The sequence below is a fragment of the Narcine bancroftii genome, chromosome 7, assembly GCF_036971445.1.
Source record: "Narcine bancroftii isolate sNarBan1 chromosome 7, sNarBan1.hap1, whole genome shotgun sequence".
NCBI classification, from domain to species: Eukaryota; Metazoa; Chordata; class Chondrichthyes; order Torpediniformes; family Narcinidae; genus Narcine; species Narcine bancroftii.
This window is the reverse complement of record NC_091475.1, coordinates 212,968,103-212,992,612: the sequence shown is the minus strand read 5'-3', so window position 1 is coordinate 212,992,612 and position 24,510 is coordinate 212,968,103. Positions and strand designations below refer to the sequence as shown.

Sequence of the window (24,510 nt, the reverse complement as noted above, 5' to 3'; positions counted from 1 at the left end):
TTGTCCACCAATATATTTTGGGAGGAGGGTATTCGAGGAGATTGGAGGCATGCTGAAGTTGTACAGAAAGTCTACCAGGAGTTTAAAGACAAAATTCCTTGCAAGTGAGAGAATCGGCGGATAAACAAACAAACAAAAAGAAAACAAGAAAAGGAGAAAGTGACTGGAACAGATAATACTTCACATACAACCTTACAAAAGTTTGAAGATGCCATGGTTGAAGTTAAAACACAATGCTGGAGATACTCAGGTGGTCAAACTTTATATGCTTCGGGTATGGAAAAATGTCGGCAGATGCCTGAACAAAATGGTGGTGGGGAGGCGAAGGGCAGAGGGAGGAGCACAGTCCCAAAGGCAGGATGGTGGATAAGGAAGGGAGGGCACGGCAGCAATGAGAGGAGGGATGGTTCTGTGTATGGAGATGGAAGGGGGTGGATAGTTAGGGGGAGAAGACCAAGGCAAGAGGAAGGGATGGAGAATGTAGAGCAGGCTTGCAGAAATTGGAGGTCGATGTTAATTCCATCCAGTTGGAGAGGGCCCAGATGGAAAATCAAGTGCTGTTCCTCCAATTTACAGATGGTCAGAATAATATGAGGCCATGGACAGACATGTGAGTATGGGAGTGAGGCGCAGAATTGAAGTGGTTGGCACCTGGGAGATCCTGGTCACTGGTGCGGACAGAGCGAAGGTGCTCAGCGAAGCGATCTCCCAGTCTCTATGATATAGAGAAGGCCACAATGGGACCACCAAATGCAGTAGATAACGCCCGCAGATACACAAGTGAAGGGTTGCTCCACTTGGAAGGACCGTTTGGGGCCCCAAGTGGTTGTGAGGGAGGAGGCGTGGGCGCAAGGGCACAGAAGGAAAGAGCGATTTCCTCCTTCGCAGAGCTTGCCCAGATTTGTTCAGAGGAGGAAAAAGTCACTGACCTGTATCCCCTTGGTGCACAGAACTCGGCATAGTACTTGACCTTGGGCTCTGTGCCACTGACCCTCAGTGTGGCCACACACCCATTGAGGAAGGTGAAGGTGATCATCTGGCTGCCTCTGGTCACGGGCAACACCTATTGGGGAAACAGCAGCCTTTAGTCATTGCAGCAGAGCATAGCACACAGAAGCAACAGGTAGCATCACTCGACAACAGTCAGTCTCAACTTTTGTTTTGGCTCTGGCCCCCTTAGGACTCTGCTCAACATTGATGAGCCCCCTTCCCTATGAAGCAGTCAGATTTGGTTGATTTTTCTGTACTTCTCTCCTACCGACTACATAAAAATATTTTATGTCCCCCTCTTAAATGTGCTGTGGCCCCAGGATAAGAGGAGACAACACCAGGATTGAAGAGCGCCCATTTAAGACAGAGATGTGGAGGAATTTCTTCAGCCAGAGAGTGGTGAACCTCTGGAATTTGCTACCACGGGTGGCTGTGGAGGCCAGGTTGTTGGGTGTATTTAAGGCAAAGATTGATAGGGATCTGAATCGTCAGGGTATCAAAGGTTATGGGGAGAAGGCAAGGGAGTGGGGCTGAGAGGGAGAATGGATCAGCTCATGATGGAATAGAAGGGAAACTCAATGGGTTGAATGGCCTATTCCTGCTCCCATATCTTGAGGTCTTGTAGAATAGCCTCCCATTGAGAATGGTTGCTCTACCATGCGAGCTGTTGTCATACTCGTGCATGCTTTGTTATTCAATAACTTCATTGCTGATCTTCTACCTCAACACCATTTTCCTGCATTGATCCCATGTTCCTTCCCCCCCTTCACATCCAAAATTTCATTACTATCTGTCCTGAACATACCTGTCCACAGCTGCCTGGTAAAGTGAATTGCAAAAATTCACTGCCTTCTGGGTAAAACTATTCCTGTCCCAGATGACCAAACCCTCAACAGGGAACTTGATGCCTGAACATGTCCCAGTTCCACCACACACACACACAGAGTGGTGGGTGCATGGAATGCGCTGCCTGACAGTGATGCTGGAGGCATGTGCCTGTTAAAGAAGCTGATGGTGTTTGATTTCAAAATTCAGTAACCACGGGATCTAGGTCCAAGATGGCAGCATCTGTGTTCAGCAGTGGCCTCAAGGGGTTGTAGACTCTGTGGAAGCATAGGACCGGCGCAGGGCACCAGAAACAGGGAGAAGGAGAAGCAGAGGAGATGACCCTCCGGGACGGTGACCATGGCGGTGGACCAATGAGGGACTCTGCAGCTAATCATCACACAGGAGGGGGGGCTGTTGGCGACTTGAGGTGAGGAACCCACAAAGGATGTGAGCCACTGGCGACATGCAGTCAAACGACTGTGGACTGTTGGAGACTGGCTGAAGGGGAACCAGGTATCGGAACCGGGATGCAAGAGGCAGGAGGGGCTCCTGAAGGGCCTTGGATATCGAAGGCTTCCTGATCGTGTCAGAGGTTTAGATCTGGAGCTCAGGTTGCCGATGGTTTGAACTGGTCTGTGCGGCTGCAGAAGTCTGAAGGCAAATCTATGGACCCCCAGTGACTTTTTTTTAATTTAAATTTTTTATTTTTCACACTATAAACCATATTGACCAAGATACAAACAGACATTTTTCTTCTTAAATATATACAGTGCGTTTTCTCCCCTGTTTCCCCCCTCCCTTCCCTCACTCCCTTCCCCATTTATTTGAAGTTCAATCTATAAGATACATTAAACCCGTTAAACAATGTTGTCAACTTAATAAAAATAAACAAGAAATTTTACTGAGTCAGTTCTTTTCGTTCTCTCCTTCTGTCATTCTGGTTCTCGATTGTCTTTCATGTATGGCTCCCATATTTGTTCGAATATTGTGATGTTATTTCTTAAATTATATGTTATTTTTTCTAATGGAATACATTTATTCATTTCTATATACCATTGTTGTATTCTCAAGTTGTCTTCTAATTTCCAGGTTGAAATAATACATTTTTTTGCTACAGCTAGGGCTATCCTAACAAATCTTTTTTGTGCACCATCCAAATCGAGTCCAAATTCTTTGTTTCTTATATTACTTAGGAGGAAGATCTCGGGGTTTTTTGGTATATTGCTTTTTGTGATTTTATTTAATATCTGGTTTAGATCTTCCTAAAATTTTTCCACTTTCTCACATGTCCAAATTGCATGAATTGTTGTTCCCGTTTCCTTTTTACAGCGAAAACATCTGTCTGATACTGTTGGGTCCCATTTATTTAACTTTTGAGGTGTAATGTATAGCCTGTGTATCCAGTTATATTGTATCATACGTAACCTCGTGTTTATTGTATTTCTCATAGTTCCGGAGCATAGCTTCTCCCATGTTTCATTCTTTATCTTTGTGTTTAGATCTTGTACCCATTTTTGTTTAGGTTTACCGTTTGTTTCCTCGTTCTCCTTTTCTTGCAGTTTGATATGCATGTTTGTTACAAATTTTTAAATTATCTTTGTGTCTGTAATCACATATTCAAAATTGCTTCCTTCTGGTAACCTCAGACTGTTTCCCAATTTGTCCTTCAAGTAGGTTTTCAGTTGGTAGTATGCAAACATTGTATCGTGAGTTATATTATATTTATCCTTCATTTGTTCAAAGGATAATAATTTATTTGCAGAAAAACAATTTTCTATTCTTTTGATCCCTTTTCTCTCCCATTCTCTAAAGGAAAGGTTAACTATTGTGAGAGGGATTAGCTGATTTTGCGTCAATATTAGTTTTGGTAGTTGGTAATTTGTTTTATTCCTTTCTACATGAATCTTCTTCCAAATGTTGAGCAGATGATGCAATACTGGTGAATTCCTACGTTGCACCAATTTTTCATCCCATTTATATAGTATATGTTCAGGTATCTTCTCCCCTATTTTATCTAGTTCTAATCTGGTTTTCCCCTTGTTTGATAAAAATCTGATAGGTATCTTAATTGTGCGGCTCTATAATAATTCTTAAAGTTTGGTAGTTGTAAGCCTCCTTGTTTGTACCATTCTGTTAATTTATCTAGTGTTATCCTTGGTTTCCCCCCTTTCCATAAGAATTTCCTTATTATTTTCTTTAACTCCTTGAAGAATTTCTCAATTAGGTGTATTGGTAATGACTGAAATAGGTATTGTATCCTTGGGAAAATATTCATTTTAATACAGTTTATCCTTCCTATCAGTGTTAGTGGTAAATCTTTCCAATGCTCTAAGTCATCTTGTAATTTTTTTCATTAATGGATGGTAATTGAGTTTATATAGATGGCCGAGGTTTTAAATTTAGTTGTACACCTAGGTATCGCATTGCTTGTGTTTGCCATCTTAATGGCGATTCTTTCTTAAACTTTGTGAAATCCGCATTATTCATTGGCATTGCTTCACTTTTATTTGCATTGATCTTGTACCCCGATACTTCTCCATATTCCTTCAATTTCCTATGTAATTCTTTTATTGATATTTCTGGTTCTGTTAAGTATATTAGAACGTCATCTGCAAATAGACTGATTTTATATTCCTTCTCTTTTATTTTTATCCCTTTTATTTTATTTTCTGTTCTTATCAGTTCTGCTAGTGGTTCTATAGCTAACGCGAACAGTGAGGGAGATAGTGGACATCCCTGCCTTGTTGATCTGCTTAAGTTAAATTGTTTTGATATATATCCATTTACTGTCGCTTTCGCCAATGGCCCCTTATATAATGCTTAAATCCAATTAATATATTTCTCTGGTAAACTGAATTTTTGTAGTACTTTGAATAAATAATTCCATTCTACTCTGTCAAAGGCCTTCTCTGCGTCTAAAGCAACCGCTACTGTTGGAGTTTTATTTCCTTCTACTGCATGAATTAAGTTAATAAATTTACAGATATTGTCTGTTGTTCGTCTTTTTTTAATAAATCCAGTTTGGTCTAGATTTACCATTTTAGGTACATAATCTGCTAATCTGTTTGCTAATAGTTTAGCTATTATCTTATAATCTGTGTTAAGTAAAGATATTGGTCTATATGACGCTGGTGCGAGTGGATCTTTCCCTGTCTTTGGTATTACTGTAATTATTGCTGTTTTGCATGAATCTGGTATGCTTTGTGTTTTATCAATCTGGTTGATTACTTCCAGGAGGGGAGGAATTAATAAGTCTTTAAATGTTTTATAGAATTCTATTGGGAATCCATCCTCTCCTGGTGTTTTATTGTTTGGTAGTTTTTTTAATATCTCCTGTAATTCTTCTATTTCAAATGGTTTTATTAGTTTATTTTGCTCCTCTGTTTGTAATTTCGGTAGTTCAATTTTAGTTAGAAATTCATCTATTTTGTCTTCTTTCCCTTCGTTTTCAGTTTGATATAATTGCTCGTAGAATTCACTGAAGTTTTCATTGATCTCCGTTGGATTATATGTAATTTGTTTGTCCTTTTTCCTTAATGCTAATACCATTCTTTTAGTTTGTTCTGTCTTAAGCTGCCATGCTAGAATTTTGTGCGTTTTTTCCCCTAGTTCATAATATTTCTGTTTTGTCTTCATTATGTTCTTCTCCACCTTATATGTTTGTAGTGTTTCATATTTTATTTTTTTATCTGTCAATTCTCTTCTTTTAGTTGTATCTTCCTTTATTGCTAATTCTTTTTCTATATTTGCTATTTCCCTTTCCAACTGTTCTGTTTCCCGATTGTAGTCCTTCTTCATCTTAGTTACATAACTTATTATCTGATGAACGCTTTCATTGCATCCCATAGTATAAACTTATCTTTCACTGATTCCGTATTTATTTCAAAGTACACTTTAATTTGTCGTTCAATGAATTCTCTAAAATCCTATCTTTTAAGTAGCATGGAGTTTAATCTCCATCTATACATTCTTGGAGGGATGTCCTCTAACTCTATTGCCAATAACAGGGTTGAGTGGTCCGATAATAGTCTAGCTTTATATTCCATTTTCCTAACTCTCCCTTGAATGTGGGCTGATAACAGGAATAGGTCTATCCTTGAGTATGTTTTATGTCTACCCGAATAGTATGAATATTCCTTTTGCTTTGGGTGTAGTTTCCTCCATATATCCAAAAGTTGCATTTCTTGCATCGATTTAATTATAAATTTGGTTACTTTGTTCTTTCTTTTAGTTTTTTTCCAGTTTTATCCATGTTTGAGTCCAAATTAAGGTTAAAATCCCCTCCTATTAGTATGTTCCCTTGCGTATCTGCTATCTTCAAAAAGATATCTTGCATAAATTTTTGATCTTCTTCATTAGGTGAATATACATTGAGTAAATTCCAAAACTCCGAATATATCTGACATTTTATCATTACATATCTTCCTGCTGGATCTATTATTTCCTCTTCTATTTTGATTGGTACATTTTTATTGATTCATATAGCTACTCCTCTGGCTTTTGAATTATACGACGCTGCTGTTACATGTCCTACCCAATCTCTCTTTAATTTCTTGTGTTCCACTTCAGTTAGATATGTTTCTTGTACGAATGCTATATCAATTTTTTCTTTTTTCAGTAAATTTAACAGTTTCTTCCTTTTGATTTGGTTATGTATTCCATTAATATTTAAAGTCATATAGTTCAACATAGCCATTTCATACTTTGTTTATCTTTCCCTTCCGTTTCCTCATCACCACCTTCCCTTCTTATCCATTTCTGCTTTTTTTTTTGAACACATTATAAGACAACATTTCTAAATCATAAAATATTTGCACTATTCTCATATCTAAAATTCCTTTAACCCCAATAGTCCCTCCCCTTTCCGAGATGCCCTTTGTCCCTTGTCGGGCAACCACATCTCCCCTCTCCATTTGGATTTGCGAACCCGCTCGCAAGCATCAACTGATTTCGCAGTGACTGTAATTCTTCCCCACCCAGCCCCCCCAAAAAGATTTTAATCTTCATATATAACAAAGGTCACTCTCTTAACTCCCTCCTTACTTCCTTTCTTCCCTTTCTTTCCCTTCTTAGATACATACACATACACACATATATATATATATATATATATATGTATATATATATATATATTCTTTTCTTTGGCTTGGCTTCGCGGACGAAGATTTATGGAGGGGGTAAAAGTCCACGTCAGCTGCAGGCTCGTTTGTGGCTGACAAGTCCGATGCGGGACAGGCAGCGGTTGCAGGGGAAAATTGGTTGGTTGGGGTTGGGTGTTGGGTTTTTCCTCCTTTGCCTTTTGTCAGTGAGGTGGGCTCTGCGGTCTTCTTCAAAGGAGGTTGCTGCCCGCCAAACTGTGAGGCGCCAAGATGCACGGTTTGAGGCGTTATCAGCCCACTGGCGGTGGTCAATGTGGCAGTCACCAAGAGATTTCTTTAGGCAGTCCTTGTACCTTTTCTTTGGTGCACCTCTGTCACGGTGGCCAGTGGAGAGCTCGCCATATAACACGATCTTGGGAAGACGATGGTCCTCCATTCTGGAGACGTGACCCATCCAGCACAGCTGGATCTTCAGCAGCGTGGACTCGATGCTGTCGACCTCTGCCATATATTATATACCTACATACACACATACATATAGTTTGTTGTCATTTTTGTTCTTGTTACATCTCTTCATCTCTCTGTCTGTTTTGTAGTTGTTCTGCAAATTTTCGTGCTTCTTCTGGATCCGAGAATAGTTTGTTTTGCTGCCCCGGAATAACTATTTTAAGGACCGCTGGGTATTTTAACATAAATTTATAACCTTTTTTCCATAGGGTCGTTTTTACTGCATTGAACTCCTTTCTCTTCTTCAGGAGTTCAAAACTTATATCTGGATAGAAAAAAAATTTTTGACCCTTGTATTCCAGTGGTTTTTTGTCTTCTCTTATTTTCTTCATTGCCTTCTCCAATATATTTTCTCTTGTTGTATATCTTAGGAATTTTACTAGAATGGATCTTGATTTTTGTTGTGGTTGTGGTTTAGGGGCTAATGTTCTGTGTGTCCTTTCTATTTCCATTTCTTCCTGTAATTCTGGTCTTCCTAGGACCCTGGGGATCCATTCTTTTATAAATTCTTTCATATTTTTGCCTTCTTCATCTCCCTTAAGGCCCACTATCTTTATATTGTTTCTTCTATTATAATTTTCCATTATATCTATCTTCTGAGCTAACAGCTCTTGTGTCTCTTTAACTTTTTTATCAGATTCTTCTAATTTCTTTTTTAAGTCCTCTACTTCCATTTCTACGGCTGTTTCTCGTTCTTCCACCTTGTCCACTCTTTTTCCTATATCTGACATGATCATCTCTAATCTATTCACTTTTTCTTCTGTACTTTTTACTCTTTTTATTTCACTGAATTCTCGTGACTGCCATTCTTTTACTGATTCCATATATTCTTTAAAAAAAATATATCCATGTATTTGCCCTTCCCTTCATCTTCCATTTCTCTGTGTTCTTCCTCTTCTTATTCTGAGTCCACTCCAGGATCTGTGTCTTCTGGTTTTCTTGTTGGGTTGTTTGTTTTATTTTGTTGGGTATTTTTGGTCTTCTTATTTTTATTAGAAGTGTCTTGGTGTTGGTCTTCTTCCCCTGGGTTGGTCATCTGTTGTTTCTTTGATTTCTTATTTTTATTCTCTTCCTTCTTGTTCTCGTTATTTTCTATGTTTTCCTCTTGCTGTTGTGTTGTAGTTGCCTGTCTCTGCTGTGGAGATCGACTCCTCAGCTGGTCCCCACTCCCGTCAGTGTTATTTTTGTCTTGCGCATCGCGCATGCGCGAGGATTTGCATAATGTTGCTCCAGGAATTATAATTACGGTCCAGTAAAACTAAGCATCTCAACTGCAGCTCAGACAGGAGACAAAGTCCCAGAAACACCTGAAATTAGTGCCTGCAATCGGACTCCTGCATCTGTATCCAAGTGGAGAATGGTGTGCATCTGGATGCCCAGGCTAAAAGAAGGATATCATTAAATTGAAGAGGGTGCAGAAAAGATTCCTGAGGATCTTACTGGAACTACAAGCATAGACTGGCAAGCTTTACCTCTGGAGCATAGGAGGCTGAAGGAGGCACTTATACAGGGGGTAATATTAAATCATAAAGCATATGGTTCTCAATCTTTTTCACAGGGCAGTGGAGTCTCAAACTAGAGGGCATAGATTTTTATGTGAGACTGGAAAGATTTAAAAGAGATGTGAACCAAAGAACCATAGAAATGTTACAGCACAGAAAACAAGGCCTTTAGCCCTTCTCGAAAAGAAAGTAATAGTTTGGCACAGACTAGAAGGGCCAAAGAGCCTGTTACTGTGCTGTAATGTTCTAGTCTGAATTTTCTCCCCATCCAAATAATAGTCGGCCCTTTTATTCCTTCGCCCAAGGTGCCTGATCATATTCTTTCCAACTGTATTTCATTCGCCACTTCTCTGCCCATTCTCCTCGTCTGTTTTTCTAGAGCCTCTCAGTTTCCTTATTTCTAGCTGCTCCTCCATCTATCTTTGTATGATCTGCAGACTCAGCCACAAAAACATTTATTCTGCAATCCATTAACATACAACATTTAAAGAAGTGTCCCCAACACCAGCTCCGCGGAACACCACTGGTAACAGGTAGCTAACTAGAATATTCCCACTCTGTTTCCTGCCCATGCTCTACTCCTGCCCGTATCCCTCCATGGGTTCTCATTGTGTTAAGCAGTCTTATTAGCAGCGCCTTGTCAAAGGCCTTTCGAAAATACAAATACATAATGTTCAGTGCATGCCCTTTGCCCTAATCTGCCTGTGGTTTCCTCAAAACATTGAAGTAGGTTTATCAGGCAAGATCGTCCCTTAAGGAAACCATGCTAATTTTGCCTTATCTGATCAAGCACCTCCAGGTGCTCCGTAACCCCATCCACCACAATTGACGTCCCTGGCAGACTCTTCCCAAACCTCAGTGCACCCCCTCCGCAACTGAATGCTGAATTTCCTGACTAATGGATAGCAATCGATGAAGATGGGCAATATCTCCTCCATGATCAATGCTGGTGCGCCCAAGGATGGGTGCAGAGTCCCCCATTGCACTCCTTCACACCCCCCACAGTGCTACAGCGAAACACCATTCCAACATCCTCACAATCACATTGACATGACAGTAGTGGGCCAGGTATCAAATCACAAGGAAATGTAACACAGGGAAGAGATTGAAAGTCTAGTGGCATGGAGTTAGGACAACAACCTCACATACAACATCAATCAGACCAGGATGATGAGCATTGACTTCAGGAGAAGGGGCAGAGGCCACTCCCCATTCACATAAATAGCGCTGATATTGAAAGAATGGATAGCTTGAAGTTCTTAAGAATAAATATCTCCAGTGACCTGACTTGGGCAAGCACGTTGACGTAATGGTCAAGAAAGCTCACCAAAAGCCTCTACTTTCTTAGAAGTCTAAAGAAGTTTGGTATTTTCTCCCTGTCCCTCCATGACATCTACAGGTGCACCATTGAGAGCAGACTTGCTGGATGAATCACAGTGTGGGACGGGAGCTGGTCAGCTCAAGGTCAGGAGAAGCTGTGGAAGGTGGTGAATGCAGCTCAGAACATCACACAAGCCTCCCTCCCCTCCACAGACTCCATCTCCATCTCTCACTGCCCAGAAAAAGCAGCTGATGCACGGAAAGACCCATCGCATCCTGTACACAAACACTTAACCCATCCGAGAGAAGGCTCAAGACTGTGAAAAACGTGCACGAGCAGGGGCAAAAAAGAGTACCTCCCCTGCTCCTGAATAAACCCCATAATAGTACTCTCATGTGGCCCTTGCTTGATTTTCCGAATGCTATACTCTGTAAATTGTGCTCTTTACTGGGCTGTATGAATGTTAGAGATAACTTGTCAGTTTGGTCACAGAAGAACCCTTCTCACTGAACTAGGTATTTTGTGGCAAAGAAATGTTAACTTACGGGGAGTGAAAAGTTTGGTTTTAGGAACAAGATGTCAAATTAAATCTCGAGTCGAAGATCAGAATCCAAATATTAGGCAGGGAAATCGACCTTTACTTTTCCAAACTCTGGGAACGTATCTTGTGGCACATCAAACTGTGAGAGGCTTCCTACAGCTGCTGGGGAGGCTTTAAACTGGTGTGGCAGGGGGGTGGGAACCAGAATGAGAGGACAGAGAATAGAGAGGAAAGGTTGATGCAAGGGTGGTGAGATTGTGAGGAAGGGCAGGCAGTGGAGGGAGCACAAAGTTAGTCAGTTGGAAGGATTGAAATGTGTTTACTTCAATGCAAGAAGCATCAGGAAGAAGAACCTGAAATGATCAGTTTGTGGAATTACAACATAGTGGCCATGACAAGTCTTGGCTGATGCAGGTACTAGGGTTTAGAATTCAGTGCTTTTCAAATTGCCCCACTAAACTCACATTCCACAATAAGTATTCCCTATGTCATGAGTGCTCTGTGATGAGTACGGGATTACTCAAGACGGTATGTGAGTAGAAAGAAAAAGTTTGAAAACCACTGTCTTAATCATCCCTAAATGACGTTATGTGCATGGCTTCATAACTCCAAAGGAAATGGGCCAATGACAATAACCACATAACAATTACAGCACGGAAACAGGCCAATTTGGCCTTCTAGCCTGCACTGATCCAAGTACCCTCTTCTCATCCCACTTACCAGCACTCCCTCCATCCCCCTCCCATCCATATACTCATCCAACTCTTTCTTAAACGACAAAATTGACCCTGCCTCCACCACCTTTCCCGGAAGCCCATTCCACTCAGTAACCACTCTCTGAGTAAAGAAGTTCCCCCTCATGTTACTCCTAAACCTTTGCCCGTCATCTCTCAGCCCATGACCTCTTGTATTCATCTCTCCTACTCTCAATGGGAAAAGCCTTTCCACATCAACTCTATCTATCCCTCTCATTATCTTAAACACCTCTATCAAATCCCCTCTCAGCCTTCTACGTTCCAAGGAATAAAGACCTAATTTGCTCAATCACTCCTTGTATTCCAGATGCTGAAACCCAGGCAACATTTTTGTAAATCTTCTCTGCACTCTCTCTATCTTGTTAATATCCTTCCTATAAATCGGTGACCAGAACTGCACACAGTACTCTAAATTTGGCCTCACCAATGCCTTGTACAGTTTCATCATTACTTCCCAACTCCTATATTCTACCCACTGATTTATATAGGCAAGCATACTAAAGGCCTTCTTCACCACCCTATCCACATACTTTCAGGGAACAATGCACCATTATTCCTAGATCTTTCTGCTCCACTGCATTCTTCAACGCCCTCCCATTTACCACATGTCTTGCTTTAATTATTCTTTCCAAAATGAAGCACCTCACACTTATCAGCATTAAACTCCATCTGCCATCTTTTTGCCCATTCCTCTAAGCAGTTTAAATCCCTCTGCAATCTTTGAAAACCCACTTCATCATCCAAAATAAAAATTAAAATTGAGGCCGCATTCACCACCAGCTGGCAGCTCGTTCCACACTCCCACCGCTCTGTGTGAAGAAGTTCCCTCTAATGAACCACCTAAACTTCTCCCCTTTCATCCTCAACACATGACCTTTAGTTTGTATCTCACCTGCCCTCAGTGGAAAAAACCTACCTACATTTAATCTGCCTAGATCCATCATAATTTTTAAATACCTCGATCAAATCTCCCCTCATTTTTTCTACTCTCCAGGGAATAAAGTCCTAACCTGTTTAACCTTTTCCTGTAACATAGTTCCTGAAGTCCAGGCAACATCCTAGTAAATCTTCTAATACTGAATGATACTTCCTTACTGCAAGAGGGACAGATGGGGCAGAATTTGTCAGGTGTGTCCAAGAAAGATGTGGATATGTTAATATGGATCAGAATTGTACACAGTGTTCCAAGTGCAGACAAATCTCCAAGCATGCCCAACACTTTCTCCACCACCCCATTTACTTGTGTGGCCACTTTCAATGAGCTATGGATTTGGATTCCTCTGCACGTCAATGCTTTAAGAGCTCCACCATTAACAGTGTACACTCCCCTTGCACTTGTAATTGATATATAATCTGTTGTATTCTTTAATAACCCTCCATATTGTCCACTATCCCAATCTTTTTTAAAAAATCAGCTGTAAACTTACTAACACACCCGCTCCTAAACAACACTCAGTTAGAATCTCATTGGAATGCTCTGTTTTTGCACATTATTTATAACTGAATTTTAATTTTGTTTTGTATTTGAAGTTTGTTTATACTTCTCTCTTTTGCACAGGTATTTGGATACCTGACAGTTAACGAGCTGCCAACACCCTTGGACACGCTCTGTTCTCGCTGCTGCCATCAGAAAAGAAGTCCGGGTGCCACAAGACTCGCCCACCAGGTTCAGGAACAGCTGCTGCCCTTCATCATCAGACTCCTCAACGACAAACTCCATCAGGGACTCGTTTAAAACTCCTATTTTGCACATTATTTATAACTTTTTAATAATTTTTTTCCATATTGCACAGTCAGTTTGTTTACAGTGCTCTCTTTTGTATGCATACCTTTTCCTAAATACAGTCTGCGCTACCAATAAATGGTAATTCTGCCTGGACTGGAGGGGAAAAAAAATATCAGGTTGTATGTTTTTTTTCAAAATTTAGAAATCCAGCATGGTATCAGGCCAGTTTGGCCCATGAGTTCGTGCTGGCCAATTTACACCCAATTAACCTACAACCCCTGGTACATTTTGAACGTTGGGAGGAAACCGGAGCACCAGGGAAAACTCACACACACACAGGATAGCATACAAACTCCTTACAGACAACATGGGATTTGAACCCCAGTCCAGATCATCGGCTCTGTAAAGCCGTTGCACTATATGCCAACCGTGCCACCCCAAAGTGATGCCATGCATGTACCCTGACAATAAATTTGAATTTTGGACAAGTCACCTGGCACTTTAACTGTTTAGAAACAGATCACGAGTGATGTATGAGAAAAGATTTTAGCTTACCGACTTTTTATTTGGCTGGCTGTTGTCAAATCCCAAGGTGACATCTCTTACATACAAAATTTCAAATGAGCCACAGAGGCAGGGGTATTGATGTTCTCTTTCATAGTTCCGAAGTCGGTCAAATATCCTCTTAATTGTGGCAGGGTCGTAACATTTAAAGTAGGAGGTCCTTGTGATGTGATATCCGTACCTAAACATAAAAAGTGAACACCAATTTCTAGCTTTAAATTTCCAAGCATTTAGAGTTCCAGCCCAAATTTGCCCTTGAGATTCAGATTTATTGTCAGAGAACATACATGACATCACACACAATCCTGAGATTCTTTTTCCTACGGGCCAGGCAGAATTACCACTAATTGGTAGTGCAAAATAAAACTGTACACAACATACATATGTAAACAAATAAAGAAATGTAAGCAAACTGACGGTGCAATACAGAGAAGAAAAAAATCAATAAAGTGCAACAGTTAGAGTCCTTAAACGAGTCCCTGATTGAGTTTGTCGTTGAGGAGAGGAAGCAGCTGTTCCTGAACCTGGTGGGGTGAGTCCTGTGGCCCCGAGACCTCTTTTCTGATGGCAGCAGTGAGAACAGAGCATGGGCTGGGTGGTGGGGATCCTTGATGATTGTTGCTGCTCTCTGACGGCTGCTTTGTCCATAGATGTTCTCAATGGTGGGAAGGGTTTTTACCTGGGATGTCCTAGGCTATATCCACTATCTTTTGGAGAGCTTTACGCTCAGGGGTATTGGTGTCTGCATACCAGACCATGATGCAGCTGGTCAGCGCACTTTCCACCACGCCTCTATAGAAATTTGCCAGAGTTTCCTATCTAGTGCCAAATCTCTGCAAACTCCTAAAGAAGTATGTACTTCATCATTTCCTCCATTTCATGATCTTTCGGGTGAGAGGTACTGGTGCTGGGATACAGAACACTGTCCAAGAATCCAATATTGGCAAATTAGGAGCAAAAAGACAATCTGCTGGAGGAACTCAGTCGGTCGAGCTGCATCAGCTCAACCCCCACGGATGCTGTGCAACAATCCAGCAGGTTGCTTTTTCGCTCCAGATTCCAGAATCTACTGTATGTGTCTATATCAGAGCAACCAATCGAGGATCCACATCACCTGTTCTGTTCTCGCTGACGTCATCGCGAGTCACATGACTCGCACCCCCAGGTTCAAGAACAGCCGCTCCCCCTCCACTATCAGACTCCTCAACAACAAACCCAATCAAGACTCATTTAAGGGCTCTGGCATTGCACATTATTTATTACTGAATCGTTATTTTCTTTATTGCACTAATTGTTTCCATTTTTCTCTTTTGTACACACATCTTTTCTTTGAGTACAGTGTTTTTATGCACGACCAATAAGCAGAAATTCTGCCTGACCCACAGGAAAAAATCTTAGTGTTGTATATGATGTCATTTAAAGTACTTTGACAATACACCTGATCTTTGAAAGTTTCCTCAAATCAGAGTCTGCGCTCGATGATCGTCCCAATAACATGGCTCATTATTTCCCTTATAAAAAGGGGGAGATCTTCTATTTCCACACACTACATCAAAAGAGTTGGTGCTGAGCAAGAAACAGAAATTTCAATCAAATGGTGCACTGGGCTCGACAGAGTGTCCTGGAGCCGATGCCAACGTTTCTCTTTCCATAGATGGGATGATGCATACCCAGCATTTGCAGTTTTTCCAATTCCACAAGACCACTATTTTTTTTGGATAAATATTATTGTCATATGCACAAATACAATGAACAGCTACACTGAAATTCCTAATTGCTGCAGCCACATAACTACAATTTCTACAGATGTAGAGTAGAAAGTGTGCAGACCAACTGCATCACGGTCTGGTATGGGAACAGCTATACCCCTACCATAAAGCCTTGGTAAAAGGAGTTGACACATTCCAGGACATCACAGGCAAAACCGTCCCCAACATCTACATGGAACGCAGCTGATGGAGAGCAGCAACAATCATCGGAGATCCACACATTCCAGCACCCGCTCTGTTCTCGCTGCTGCCATCAGGGAAGAAGTCCGAGTGCCACAAGACTCGCACCATCCCTCTCCACCACCAGGTTCAGGAACAGCTGCTCCCCTCCTCCACCAGGTTCAGGAACAGCTGCTCCCCTCCACCACCAGTTTCAGGAACAGCTGTTCCCCCTCCTCCACCAGGTTCAGGAACAGCTGTTCCCCCTCCTCCACCAGTTCAAGAACAGCTGCTCCCCTCCTCCACCAGGTTCAGGAACAGCTGTTCCCCTCCTCCACCAGGTTCAGGAACAGCTGTTCCCCTCCACCACCAGGTTCAGGAACAGCTGTTCCCCTCCTCCACCAGGTTCAGGAACAGCTGCTCCCCTCCTCCACCAGGTTCAGGAACAGCTGCTCCCCTCCTCCACCAGGTTCAGAAACAGCTGTTCCCCCTCCTCCACCAGGTTCAGGAACAGCTGCTCTCCTCCTCCACCAGGTTCAGGAACAGCTGTTCCCCTCCTCCACCAGGTTCAGGAACAGCTGTTCCCCTCCTCCACCAGGTTCAGGAACAGCTGTTCCCCTCCTCCACCAGGTTCAGGAACAGCTGTTCCCCTCCTCCTCCCCTCCTCCACCAGGTTAAGGAACAGCTGTTCCCCCTCCTCCACCAGGTTCAGGACCAGCTGCTCCCCTCCATCACCAGGTTCAGGAACAGCTGCTCCCCTCCTCCACCAGGTTCAGGACCAGCTGCTCCCCTCCATCACCAGGTTCAGGAACAGCTGCTCCCCTCCTCCACCAGATACAGGAACAGCTGCTCCCCTCCTCCACCAGGTTCAGGAACAGCTGTTCCCCCTCCTCCACCAGGTTCAGGAACAGCTGTTCCCCCTCCTCCACCAGGTTAAGGAACAGCTGCTCCCCCTCCTCCACCAGGTTCAGGAACAGCTGCTCCCCTCCTCCACCAGGTTCAGGAACAGCTGTTCCCCCTCCTCCACCAGGTTCAGGAACAGCTGCTCTCCTCCTCCACCAGGTTCAGGACCAGCTGCTCCCCTCCATCACCAGGTTCAGGAACAGCTGCTCCCCTCCTCCACCAGGTTCAGGAACAGCTGCTCCCCTCCTCCACCAGGTTCAGGAACAGCTGTTCCCCCTCCTCCACCAGGTTCAGGAACAGCTGTTCCCCCTCCTCCACCAGGTTAAGGAACAGCTGCTCCCCCTCCTCCACCAGGTTCAGGAACAGCTGCTCCCCTCCTCCACCAGGTTCAGGAACAGCTGTTCCCCCTCCTCCACCAGGTTCAGGAACAGCTGCTCTCCTCCTCCACCAGGTTCAGGAACAGCTGTTCCCCTCCTCCACCAGGTTCAGGAACAGCTGTTCCCCTCCTCCACCAGGTTCAGGAACAGCTGTTCCCCTCCTCCACCAGGTTCAGGAACAGCTGTTCCCCTCCTCCACCAGGTTCAGGAACAGCTGTTCCCCTCCACCACCAGGTTCAGGAACAGCTGTTCCCCTCCTCCACCAGGTTAAGGAACAGCTGCTCCCCTCCTCCACCAGGTTCAGGAACAGCTACTCCCCTCCTCCACCAGGTTCAGGAACAGCTGTTCCCCCTCCTCCACCAGGTTAAGGACCAGCTGCTCCCCTCCATCACCAGGTTCAGGAACAGCTGCTCCCCTCCTCCACCAGGTTCAGGAACAGCTGTTCCCCCTCCTCCACCAGGTTCAGGAACAGCTGTTCCCCTCCTCCACCAGGTTCAGGAACAGCTGCTCCCCTCCTCCACCAGGTTCAGGAACAGCTGTTCCCCTCCCCCACCAGGTTCAGGAACAGCTGTTCCCCTCCTCCACCAGGTTCAGGAACAGATGCTCCCCTCCTCCACCAGGTTCAGGAACAGCTGTTCCCCTCCTCCACCAGGTTCAGGAACAGCTGTTCCCCTCCTCCACCAGGTTCAGGAACAGCTGTTCCCCTCCCCCACCAGGTTCAGGAACAGCTGTTCCCCTCCTCCACCAGGTTCAGGAACAGATGCTCCCCTCCTCCACCAGGTTCAGGAACAGCTGTTCCCCTCCTCCACCAGGTTCAGGAACAGCTGTTCCCCTCCCCCACCAGGTTCAGGAACAGCTGTTCCCCTCCTCCACCAGGTTCAGGAACAGCTGCTCCCCTCCTCCACCAGGTTCAGGAACAGCTGTTCCCCTCCCCCACCAGGTTCAGGAACAGCTGTTCCCCTCCTCCACCAGGTTCAGGAACAGATGCTCCCCTCCTCCACCAGGTTCAGGAACAGCTGCTCCCCTCCTCCACCAGGTTCAGGAACAGCTGTTCCCCTCCCCCACCAGGTTCAGGAACAGCTGTTCCCCTCCTCCACCAGGTTCAGGAACAGATGCTCCCCTCCTCCACCAGGTTCAGGAACAGCTGTTCCCCTCCTCCACCAGGTTCAGGAACAGCTGTTCCCCTCCTCCACCAGGTTCAGGAACAGCTGTTCCCCTCCTCCACCAGGTTCAGGAACAGGTGTTCCCCCTCCTCCACCAGGTTCAGGAACAGTTGCTCTCCTCCTCCATCAAACTCCTCAACAAGAAACTATATCAGGGACTCATTTAAAAACACTTTTTTAGATTTTATTATTTGTTTTTTTTCTCATCTCTGTGTTGCACAATCCGTTTGTTTACATATCTTTATCTGTTTACATGGTACATTGAATACAGTTTTTTCACCAATAAGTTGTAATTCTGCCTCACCCACAGGAAGAAGAATCTAAGGGTTGTCTGGACTCCAACAATAAATCTGAATAAATTTATGCAATAATATGCAATGAGACAGATCTGGGATGAAATCTACTGAAATCAAATCTGTCCTTAAGGAGTTCAGGAACTCAGTTACAGAGAATGGTATAAAAGGTTAGAACTTTGTTCTGTGGAGCATAGAAGAATGAAGGGAGATTTGATCGAGGTATTTAAAATTATGAGGAAAATAGATAAGAGTAAATGTAGGTCGGCTTTTTCCACTGAGGGTAAGTTAGACACAAACCAGAGGACATGGGCTAAGGGTGAAAGCGGTAAAATTTAGGGGGAATTTCTTCACACAGAGAGGGATGGGAATGTGGAACGAGCTGCCAGCTGAAGTGGTGAATGCCAGCTCAATTTGGTTCTGCACATCTTTATCAGAAGTAATCACGTTGAAGAGCCTGATCGCTGTCAGGAAAATAAAGAACTGTTCTTGTACCTGGAAGTGCTGGCCTTTTGTACTTTCTGCCCGAAGGTAGCAGTGAGAAGAGGTTGTGACAAGGGTGATGAGTCCTTTATCATCTTCCAGACAGCATTCACCCCATCAGTTTAGTGGGGGTAGAAGGAAACATTAGCATTTCTAATAAATAAAAGTACAAACACGACGCTGGAGAAACTCAGCTGGTCAAACAGTTTATTTTGTGTAGCAAAGATAAAGATACAGAACCAATATTTTGGGCTTGAGCCCCTATATAACCATATATCCACTTACAGCACAGAACAGGCCAGTTCGGCCCTACTAGTCCATGCCGTAGCAAATCCCCACCCTCCTAGTCCCACTGACCAGCGCCCAGTCCATACCCCTCTAGTCCCCTCCTATCCATGTAACGAACCAGTCTTTCCTTAAATGTAACCAATGATCCCGCCTCGACCACGTCTGCCGGAAGCTCATTCCACATCCCCACCACCCTCTGCGTAAAGAAATTTCCCCTCATGTTCCCCTTATAATTTTCCCCCTTCAATCTTAAACCATGTCCTCTAGTTTGAATCTCCCCCTTTCTTAATTGAAAAAGCCTATCCACATTGACTCTGTCTGTCCCTTTTAAAATCTTAAACACCTCGATCAAGTCCCCTCTCAATCTTCTACGCTCCAGAGAAAAAAGCCCCAGTCTGCACCACCTTTCCCTGGAACTCAGACCCTGACATCCTGTCAACATTCTCATGAACCTTCTCTGCACTCTCTCTATTTGGTTTATATCTTTCCTATAATTTGGTGACCAAAACTGTACACAGTACTCCAAATTTGGCCTCACCAATGCCTTGTACAATTTCATCATACCTCATTGAGGTATGAGCAAAACGTAGATTCTGCTCATACCTTGATGTTCAAGCCCAAAAATGTTGGTTATGTATCTTTATTTTAAATTAAGTTTAGACATACAGCATGGTAGCAGGCCCTTTCACCCTACAAGCCCATGCCACCCAATTACACCCAAATGACCTACATTTTGAAGGGTGGGAAGAAACTGGAGTCCCCAGAGGAAACCCATGCAGACACGGGGAGAACAAACTCCTTATAGATAGTGTGGGATTCAAACCCTGGACCCGATCGCTGGCACTGTAACAGCAATGCACTAACCGCTGAACTAATCATGCAATCAAAATCTTTGGTACATAAAGGACACTGTTTGACCTGCTGAGTTTCTCCAGCGTCGTGTTTTCACTTCGTTCACAGAGTCAGCAGACTTTTGTGTTTTACTCTTATCAGCATTTCTCAGTTATTTTTTATGGAACATAAATAAAATGCTTTCAGCATGAACATGTTTAAGACAGGAAATGCTGCAGCACAAGATGATCCACCCTCAAAAACAATAGGAACTACTCACGTTCTGTAGATATTATTCAATTGCTTGACCAGGGTGAGGCCTCTGGATTCCAGATACGCTGCCATTTCTGCCACCACAGCAGATGCACTCACCCCATCCTTATCGAACATCAGTGTGCCACACATGAACCCTGGTGGAACCAGAGCAAATTTTAACAGGAGTGAACAGTGTGGGGGTTAAGTACTTCAAATTCCTGGGTGTCAACATCTCTGAAGGTCTATCCTGGGGCCTCCCTGTCCCGATGCGATCACGACGAAGGCTGCACTTCGTGAGGAGTTTGAGGAAACTTGGTATGATACCAAAGGTTCTTTGCAAATTTCGACAGGTGTACCATGGAGAGCATTCTGACTGGTTGCATCACTGTCTGGTATGGAGGTGTCAATGCACAGGACAGGAAAAGGATACAGAGACATCATGGGCATCAGTCTCGAGGACAGCTACAGAAGGCAGTGTCTTAACAAAGTCACCTCTGTCCTTGAGGACCCTCACCTCCCGGGCCTCTTCTCATTGGGAAGGAGATGCAGGAGCCTAAAGATGAACGCCCAACAGTACAAAAACAACTTCCTCCCCTCGGCCGTCAGGTTTTTGAATTGACACTGAACCACAGACACTACCTCACTTCCTCTTCTTTGCACCATTTTACATTTTTAAATGTAATTTATCGCAATACTTACACTGTAAAGTTGCTGTAAAACAACGAATTTCCTGACATGCTCATGACAAAACCTCATTCTGATGGTAGAAAACAGACAGGGAAGCAAAATGCAAGTGCACCAGATGACTAACATTAGTCAACACATTAAGTTAAAACATAGAAATGCTATAGCAGCTTAGTGGGCCTCACAACATCCACAGGGAAAGATATACCACTGACATCTCAGGCCTGAGCCCCATGTCAAAGAATGGAACATAAACCAGGCAGGTGTCTGAATAAAATGGTAGAGGAGGAGCACTGGCCAACAGGCAAATGGCAAGAATTGGACATGGATAGGAGGACAGGAGAGGGAGGAGTGGGGGGGGGGGAGAGAGAGAGAGAGAGCGGGGGCCGAGAGAGAGTGGGGGGGGGGGAGAGTGCGGGGGGGGGAGAGTGCGGGGGGAGAGAGTGCGGGGGGAGAGAGTGCGGGGGGAGAGAGTGCGGGGGGAGAGAGTGCGGGGGGAGAGAGTGCGGGGGGAGAGAGTGCGGGGGGAGAGAGTGCGGGGGGAGAGAGTGCGGGGGGAGAGAGTGCGGGGGGAGAGAGCGCGGGGGGAGAGAGCGCGGGGGGAGAGAGCGCGGGGGGGAGAGAGCGCGGGGGGAGAGAGCGCGGGGGGGAGAGAGCGCGGGGGGAGAGAGCGCGGGGGGAGAGAGCGCGGGGGGAGAGAGCGCGGGGGGAGAGAGCGCGGGGGGAGAGAGCGCGGGGGGAGAGAGCGCGGGGGGAGAGAGCGCGGGGGGAGAGAGCGCGGGGGGAGAGAGCGCGGGGGGAGAGAGCGCGGGGGGGAGAGAGCGCGGGGGGAGAGAGCGCGGGGGAGAGAGAGCGCGGGGGGAGAGAGCGCGGGGGGAGAGAGCGCGGGGGGAGAGAGCGCGGGGGGGAGAGAGCGCGGGGGGAGAGAGCGCGGGGGGAGAGAGCGCGGGGGGAGAGAGCGCGGGGGGAGAGAGCGCGGGGGGAGAGAGCGCGGGGGGAGAGAGCGCGGGGGGAGAGAGCGCGGGGGGAGAGAGCGCGGGGGGAGAGAGCGCGGGGGGAGAGAGCGCGGGGGGAGAGAGCGCGGGGGGAGAGAGCGCGGGGGGAGAGAGCGCGGGGGGAGAGAGCGCGGGGGGAGAGAGCGCGGGGGGAGAGAGCGCGGGGGGAGAGAGCGCGGGGGGAGAGAGCGCGGGGGGAGAGAGCGCGGGGGGAGAGAGCGCGGGGGGAGAGAGCGCGGGGGGGAGAGAGCGCGGGGGGAGAGAGCGCGGGGGGAGAGAGCGCGGGGGGAGAGAGCGCGGGGGGAGAGAGCGCGGGGGGAGAGAGCGCGGGGGGAGAGAGCGCGGGGGGAGAGAGCGCGGGGGGAGAGAGCGCGGGGGGAGAGAGCGCGGGGGGAGAGAGCGCGGGGGGAGAGAGCGCGGGGGGAGAGAGCGCGGGGGGAGAGAGCGCGGGGGGAGAGAGCGCGGGGGGAGAGAGCGCGGGGGGAGAGAGCGCGGGGGGAGAGAGCGCGGGGGGAGAGAGCGCGGGGGGAGAGAGCGCGGGGGGGAGAGAGCGCGGGGGTGAGAGAGCGCGGGGGGAGAGAGCGCGGGGGGAGAGAGCGCGGGGGGAGAGAGCGCGGGGGGAGAGAGCGCGGGGGGAGAGAGCGCGGGGGGAGAGAGCGCGGGGGGAGAGAGCGCGGGGGGAGAGAGCGCGGGGGGAGAGAGTGCGGGGGGAGAGAGTGCGGGGGGAGAGAATGCGGGGGGAGAGAGGAGGGAGAGAGAAAGAGAGAGGATGGAGACAGAGATGGGAGGGAGAGAGAGTGAGACAGAGCGAGAGATCTGCTGAGATCCTCCAGCTTTTTCTGTAATTTTATTTTGTGCAGTGTCTGCAGACTTCTGTCTTTCACCAAGTTAAATCAAGGCCCCTTTTTAACAGACATGTTCCCGTCAAGATTAAAGGCAAGGTTTGCAGGCACAGGGAACCATGGTTTTCAAGGGCACCAGAAATGGGGAGAACACCCCCCATTGAGGAGGAGAAGTCCAGGAGATGATCCTGCAGGATGGTGTCCAATGCTGGCTGAAGGGTCCACACAGTCTGCGGGCTAGTGGCAACTTGAGGTCCACGGACTCACACAGGCTGCAGGCGACTTGCAGTTAGGGGACCCGCACGGACTGCAGGTTGCTGGAGACTGGCTCATGGGAACCAGGTATTGGAACCGGGATTGAGAGGGTGCTGAGGGCAAGAAGGGCTCCCAAAGGACCTTGTGGCTGAAGGCTTCCTGATCGTGTCAGAAGTTTGGATCTGGTTCGGGAGGCCAAAGGATTGAACAGGAGTCTGCGCTGCTGCAGGAACTGTGGGAGTTGGAGGGGAATCCGCGGAAGCGTCTCTGACAGGACGCTCCTTACTTCTCTTTCGGGCAATCCTCATGATGACTCCTTGCTTGCCTTACAGCAGACAACTTAAAAAATATAATTGTTAATAAAGACAATAAATAGAACCTTCAACACTGCATGGTATGCTTGGCTTTATTGGATGATAAAGGAAGGGCATGTTGCAGCTGTACAAAGCTTTGGTTAAGCTGCACTTAGAATGCTGTGTGCCTTTCTGGTCGTCCCATTGTAGGAAGGATGTGCAGGCTTCGGAAAAAGGGACAGAAGAGATTTACCAGGATGTTGCCTGCTTTAGAGAGTACGAGTTATGGGGAGATATTAGACAAACTTGGGTTGTCTTTTTATGGCTTGTAGAAGGCTGAGGGGAGCACTGATTGAGATGTACAAAATCATGGAAGACATCGATAGGGTAGGGTGGACAGTCAGTCTCCCCAGGGCAAAGGCATCACACACTGGAGGACAAGCCTTTAAGTTTTAAGGGAGATGAGCAGGGCATTTTTTTTGGAAACACAAAGAGTGGTGGGTGCCAGGAACGGGCTAGGAGTAGTGGCGGAAGCAGATACAACAGTAATGTTTGAGGGGCTTCTAGACAGACACTTGAAAATGAAAGGGATGGAGGGATAGCCGCTGGGAGCAAGCTGCAGATTTTTAAATTTGATTTGTATATCGTGTTTGGCAGAAGCATGTGGGCTGGAGGGCCTTTTCCTGTGATATATTGTTCTACATTTGATAATTAGAAGATTACCACTGCAAGGATTGACTGTGGGATGTTTATGTTCCCTGGTTTGCACGAGGTTAATGACCTCTTCAGAGCACCTGGGCAGAGCAGCAAGTCTGCAAATCACATACAATGACACTGTTTTGAACAGGAATGGCCAGAGTGTTACAGGTAGTAGGTGCCCGCTCTTCCTCAAGAAAGGAGAGATGATAGAGAGACTGACTCACCGATGGATTCTTCAAATGCAAACAGCACCTCTTTCCCGCTTTGTAGCAGCTCATCAATTCGGTTTCCAATCCACTTGAAGCCTGGCAAAGTTTCCTGAAGCAAAGCAGGTGCTGCAGTTAATGGCAAGTAAACAAGCCACCCTTCTGAAGCAGTCCAATTGAAA

The 24,510-nt window shown here is 45.9% G+C and overlaps 1 protein-coding gene across 3 annotated transcripts in view; it reads right to left on the bottom strand.

The window, feature by feature from the left end:
• The window catches only part of pgm2l1 (phosphoglucomutase 2-like 1), a 129,573-nt gene that overhangs the window by 5,414 nt on the left and 99,649 nt on the right, over nucleotides 1-24,510 (bottom strand). For all 3 annotated transcript variants that reach the window (XM_069892238.1, XM_069892239.1, XM_069892240.1), the window contains 4 exons: nucleotides 24,347-24,440; nucleotides 20,380-20,509; nucleotides 13,825-14,014; nucleotides 930-1,063 (listed from right to left, as the gene is read on the bottom strand). In XM_069892238.1, coding sequence (XP_069748339.1) covers nucleotides 930-1,063; nucleotides 13,825-14,014; nucleotides 20,380-20,509; nucleotides 24,347-24,440 — 548 coding nt within the window. The remainder of the gene's footprint in view (nucleotides 1-929; nucleotides 1,064-13,824; nucleotides 14,015-20,379; nucleotides 20,510-24,346; nucleotides 24,441-24,510) is intronic.